The 6,000-nt window shown below is 41.4% G+C and overlaps 1 protein-coding gene across 1 annotated transcript in view; it reads right to left on the bottom strand.

Moving 5' to 3' along the window:
* Nucleotides 1-4,771, bottom strand: part of myo15b (myosin XVB) — a 50,352-nt gene extending 45,581 nt beyond the window's left edge. Inside the window, exons 1-5 of the mRNA XM_032502796.1 lie at nt 4,607-4,771; nt 3,114-3,245; nt 2,250-2,375; nt 1,996-2,073; nt 828-976 (exon numbers count right to left, since the gene is read on the bottom strand). Coding sequence (XP_032358687.1) covers nt 828-976; nt 1,996-2,073; nt 2,250-2,375; nt 3,114-3,245; nt 4,607-4,771 — 650 coding nt within the window. The remainder of the gene's footprint in view (nt 1-827; nt 977-1,995; nt 2,074-2,249; nt 2,376-3,113; nt 3,246-4,606) is intronic.
* Nucleotides 4,772-6,000: the final 1,229 nt, after the last annotated feature.

Raw genomic sequence — 6,000 nt, forward strand, 5'->3', positions numbered from 1 at the left:
TGTTTGGCGTAAAAGCAACACAGCTCCTCACCCTCAACACACCATCCCCACTGTCAAACATGGTGGTGCAGCATCATGGTTTGGGCCTGCTTTTCTTCAGCAGGGACAGGGAAGATGGTTCAAATTAAGGGGAAGATGGATGCAGCCAAATACAGGACCATTCTGGATGAAAACCTGTTGGAGTCTGCAAAAGACCTGAAACTGGGACGGAGGTTTATCTTCCAACAAGACAATAATCCCAAACATACAGCAACATCTACAAAGGAATGGTTCCCAAATAAACGTATCAAGGTGTTAGAATGACCAAGTCAAAGTCCAGACCTGAATCCAATCGAGAATCTGTGGAAAGAACTGAAACCTGCTGTTCACAAACGCTCTCCATCCAACCTCACTGAGCTCCAGCTGTTTTGGAAGGAAGAATGGGCAAGAATTTCAGTCTCTCGATGTGCAAAACTGATAGACATACCCCAAGAGACTTGCAGCTGGAATCGCAGCAAAAGGTGGCTCTACAAAGTCTTAACGCAAGGGGGCCGAATAATTTTGCACGCACCACTTTTCATTTTTTTATTTGCTAAAAAAAGTTTAAAATATCCAATAGATTTCGTTCCACTTCACAATTGTGTCCAACTTGTTGGTGATTCTTCACAAAAAATAAAAATGTTATATCTTTATGTTTGAAGCCTGAAATGTGTCAAAAGGTTGAAAAGTTCAAGGAGGACGAATACTTTCGCAAGGCACTGTATATTTATAAAAATAAAAAATCTAGGGGTAGATTTTATTTTTCTAAACTGATGAATTCTGAACCAGTGTGCTGTGTGTGTTGGTACCTATCCAGGCGAGCGGTGAGTTCATTCAGCGACTGAAGGAAGTGGGACGCCGCAGTAGAGGGCAGCTGGCGGAGCCCCTTCCCTCTCCACCCAAGCTCTCGCTGCTGAATGTAACCATCCTGAACCTTCCGGAACAGCACGGACACCATCTGACAAACATGCAAATTCACAGGTAAAATGTCAAAATGAATGAGTTCACATGAGTATGTTTTTGGAGCAACTGATATATTTTATGTGGATATATGCAATATTTTCAAACTGATCCATTGTGTATTATGTATTGGCCAGTGGTGGAAGAATTTTCCAGGTAATTTACTTCAGTAAAAGTACTAATTCCACACTGTAAAAATACACTGTACGTAAAAGTCCCGCATTGAAAATGTTACTTAAGTAAAAGTATCTAACAATCATCAGGAAAGTGTACTTACTGGAACAAAACACACACACACACAAGAAAACACATTTCAGCTGTAGTTGAAGTAGACTTGTATATTTTTGGGTAACATTACATGTGTTATGTGTGCAAAATCTTCATTTGTAAAGTAACTAAAGCTGTCAGATGAATGTAGTGTAGTAAAAGTAGAATATTTATCTCTAAAATGTAGCGGAATAGAAGTAGAAAATGGCATGAAAAGAAAAGATTTGAGTAAAGTACAAGTACCTCAACATTTGGACTAAAGTACAGTTCTTGAGTAAATGTACTTAGTTACATTCCACCACTGGTACTGGCCCTATATTATACTCTCATCATTAGACAAACCTAATAACACATTTACCCTTTTATATTTCATTTTCTTGTGCTTGCTAATTTCCTTGCTAATTGTTTTTTTTTTTGTATTATATAGTGGCAAAAAAGGATGGACGCACACTGCAATCAACAAAGGAAAACATACTGAACAAAATGATGAACGCAACACTTTTTCTACGTACACAAAATGCTTATTTTTCTCAAATATTGTTCACAAATCTGTCTAAATCTGTGTTAGTGAGCACTTCTCCTTTGCCGAGATAATCCATCCACCTCATATCAAGATGCTGATTAGACAGCAGGATTATTGCACAGGTGTGCCTTAGGCTGGCCACAATAGAAGGCCACTCTACAATGTGCGGTTTTACTGTATTGGCCGGTTCGGGGGGGGGTGAAGACCCATAATAGTTAATAGTTTACCTTTAGCCGACTTCTGGCAAAAAGCTCCACCACTTCCGTCCTGAACTGGTCGTGGTTCTTATTCAGGAAATTATGAACCTGGGAGAAATAGTCAAAGAGTTTATTTTTTTAATAAAATTGTTCTTGCAGCACTGGCTGCTGTTTGACAAATCTGCTGAATATAGCAGTGAGCTCAAGGGTTGGGAAAGAAGGGGGGCGGGGGCACAATCATTAGTGGCACCGCCGCCCCCCCCCCGAATTATGATTGCTGATACCTGATAAGTGACAGCTCCAGCATAGTGATAGACAGTGAAGACTGGCAGTGGGTTTTTGGGCTTGGCATAGAAGGGGCTGTTCCCATGGTGATAGTGGCACTTCTGGAGGAAGGTGTGATCAGTGGCCTGATGAAAAATCAATACTGACGAATGACGATACTGACAACACATACACATTTACTTTCTGTTACACTCCCTCAATGTCGGATGTAGAACCAAATAGAAACATGTTGTCTTAATGTGGTGCCCCTGTCTGTCAAAGGGGGAAATAGAATTAAACACACGGACTCAATGTTGCTTAACCATCTTTTTTAACCAAGCAGTGCAATGAATTACAGCATTTTAACTTACTAGTTTTAACTGCACATTTTTAAGTACCTTTTAACCTATGTATTATAATTCAACGTATTCATAATATCACTGTTACATTAACACTTCTGAATTTAAGCAAAATCTCTGGTTATATGCTAATAACCATGGTATACTGTCATATAAGTAAGCAACAGGAGGGCATTTCCTCTGTTCAGCAAATTGTTGATAGAGAATGACAAAAGTGAGAAAATTCTATATTGTCCTTTGTTTTTAATAACTTATCACAATGCCTGGCAAAGTAACTGGTTACTATCTCAGTCTTGTTCTTTCTAGTGTACGTTCCTGTGCCTTCTGTCGGGTGCGTGTGTGTTTATAATGAAGGTAGGTGGAGGCTTGTATTTCTATCTTTGTGAGGACCGATTTCATTTATAACCCATAATGGTGAGGACACTGATGCATTGTAGTAGTAGGCCGGGTTTGGGTTAGGCAATTAGTCTTTGGAGCAAGACTTTAAATAAGTGTGAGTGTGTGTGTGTGTGTGTGTGTGAGTACCTGGGGGAGGCAGGTCTGATCATCCAGTATACGGAGTATGCCGTGCGGTCTGGACGAGATCAGCTCCAGACAGGAGTGTAAGTTCTTGAGAGGCATCGGATACCACTGGATCTGTTCTGCACTGTACTCCTCCTGCAGGCAACACACACAGTAACATGGCAGACTACACTCATTTATTGAAGGTGCCCTTCGAGTAAAGGAATATAAGTTCTTAGTTCTAATTGCCCAATTTTTAATCCTTGTGTTGTCCTCGGGTCAAATTCACCCGTTTCAAAGTGTTTTATATCAGAAATATGGATTTCTTTCAACCTAATTGCCCAAAAATAACATGGATGATTCCATACAACGTTCTTCAGGTAAAATTAATGATTACTTTCATTAAATTTTTTGGGTGTTTTTTTTAATCAAATTTTTATTTTTTAAATTCGGAACAAAAATGTAAACATAATATAACAGTTAGAAACAACACACTGGGGCATAGGAGCACGTACCAGGACCACAAAATCACAGAGAGGAAAAACTGGAGGGAGGGAGACAAAACCATAGATGCAGAAACACAACCAAACAACCAAAAGAAAAGGCTACAGCGTTGCCTTCAAGGACTCAGCAACGCTGTGCCACGTGTCCAAAGTCTTCCCCGGGGCTCCACCCACACGAGGCGTTGAAAGTTCCATGTACGTGACCTCCAAAAAAGAAAGGATCCTTGAACAAACGGATAAGTCTGAGGTGGCTTCCAACAGGTTGCAATCATCCTCTTAGCAGCTGGAAGTCCAGCAAACACAGCACGTTGTTGAGCTTTAGAGAGCTGGAAGGCTGACAGGTCATTCAGAATCAAAACATTGACAGTAACAGGCACAGTGACATTAATCAAGGAGGAAATTTTGGATGCAATATTGTTCCAGAACTGACCAACGGGAGAGCACACCCAGAACATATGAAGATATGTACCTTGAGCATTAATTGGGAAGAAAGTGCATAAAGGACTGTTTATTATTTTCATGTGATGCATTTTCACGGGGGTGAGATATATCCTATGTATGAAATTGTAGTTAATCGGCTGATGATCTGGATTGTGTGATACTTCTGGGATGTTAGACATTTGTATCTTGATCCTGGTCACTAGTGGCCTTCACGTTGGCTGATAAATATTTTTATTGAAATCTGCACAACCATAATTTTTTTTTTAAGCATTTGTTTAGTGATCGTATTACAGAAATTGCCATCAAAAACATTAGGCGCGTAAAATGACATGGGAAACATAGCCAGAGAGGCTAACGAAAAAAATAGGTTGTAATCCAGATTGGATTCAGGGCAGCTAAAATGGAACACTAGCCTAAAGCACAAAACACCTCGGAAAGGAAGCTCAGCTAACCTATATAGATTAGGCCCCATTAAACTGGCTCGACATAGCATTCATAAACACTCTCTGTAATCATATCAGACAACGGTGCGACAAAAATCAGTAGCCTACACATCAAGAGAAGAAGACAAACCACCGGTCCGCCGTGTTTCAGGCAGTTGTTTCCGTCCTGATCCTCCTCCACGACGCCCTCCGGGACGGGATCCGAAGCGTCGGCTCTCCCCGCCGCCGCAGCAGGAAGAGGACAGGGCGCAGCCTGGTTCACGTAGTCCTCAGCCTCCCTCCCTCTGATCTTCATTGTTGCCGGATAAAGCAGGAAAAAATCCAGACCCTTGACTTGTGGTTTGAAAGAAGGCTTGCCGCCGCTTGACCGTGAAGTTCCCGCGAAACTTGTAGGATCACCTGCCTGGTTATGTAGCGAGGACGTTGAAAATCAACGTTCGGTTAGTAGTGGTGTTCTTCTTTGGGCTATCACTGTAGATTTAGTGGGCTCCCATAATCTCTATCTGAACATCCGCTAGATTCGGGAACCACTTAGGCAGGGAGCTACTGAACAGCATTAGCATCTTCTAGCCCCTCTTTCTGCCCGAAGATGCGGATGTTGCATCTTCAGCTTCGGTCTTCCATCTCAGCTAGCTTCACATCCAGCTCTTGAAAAGCGTGGCCGTGACTGTCAAGACTACTCGAGTTGCTTTCCACGGTGGTTTTTAGGTTGTTCACATCAGCTCTGATAGAGACACGGCTTGCAGTCAGAGATGCTAGCTGAGCATGGTTAGCAGTTAGCTTGACAAAATTGGCTCGACGTTTGGCTCGAGCTTTTCTGTTTCTCCAGCACTGTCTCTGCAATGGCGTCCGTATCACCGCACTGGACTTCGTTCTTGTTTGCCATTCTTCTTCTAGCGAGCACAAAGTGGTAAAATATCGAAATTGGGACCACATAACACAACTATTTGACAAATTTGGGCCAGGAGTTACAGGCTAAACCGCCATTTCTGTCCAGCTGGTCACGTGACTCTTGTGTTTTATTTAATCTTATAGCATTTGAATTCTTTGTTTTGAATGGTTTTAAAACAGTATCCGGACTAAACTTTGACATATACCAATCTGTGATCCACTCAACAGCCTCGGATCCTAACTATTAGTCAAAATAATTTAGAATTTCTTCTTTTATAACTAAAAATGTATGTATAATTTGTACGAAGTCTGTTGACCATGAACTCCAAGAATAAGTATAAAACCTATTAAATCAAAAAAAAGCAGTAAAAGCATGGAAAAGTGACAAATTAACCAGAAAAAGCGACAAAAACGTCGGAAAAGCACAGAAAATGTTTTCTATTATGACCAGGAAGGACAAGTTCATGGTTAACAGGAAGACAACACAAGGGTTAAGAAAGAAGCTATTTCTCTCTTTGCTTGTATGCTGCACACAGGTCTGAAGTGATGCATGCAGCCGGAAGTTTCCTCGCCTGCAGGAACAGATTGGACTCTAACAGGTCCAGTATTTAACCTGCGGTGGCTGCATTGGCT

This window comes from Etheostoma spectabile, chromosome 21, assembly GCF_008692095.1.
Source record: "Etheostoma spectabile isolate EspeVRDwgs_2016 chromosome 21, UIUC_Espe_1.0, whole genome shotgun sequence".
Classification (NCBI taxonomy): Eukaryota; Metazoa; Chordata; class Actinopteri; order Perciformes; family Percidae; genus Etheostoma; species Etheostoma spectabile.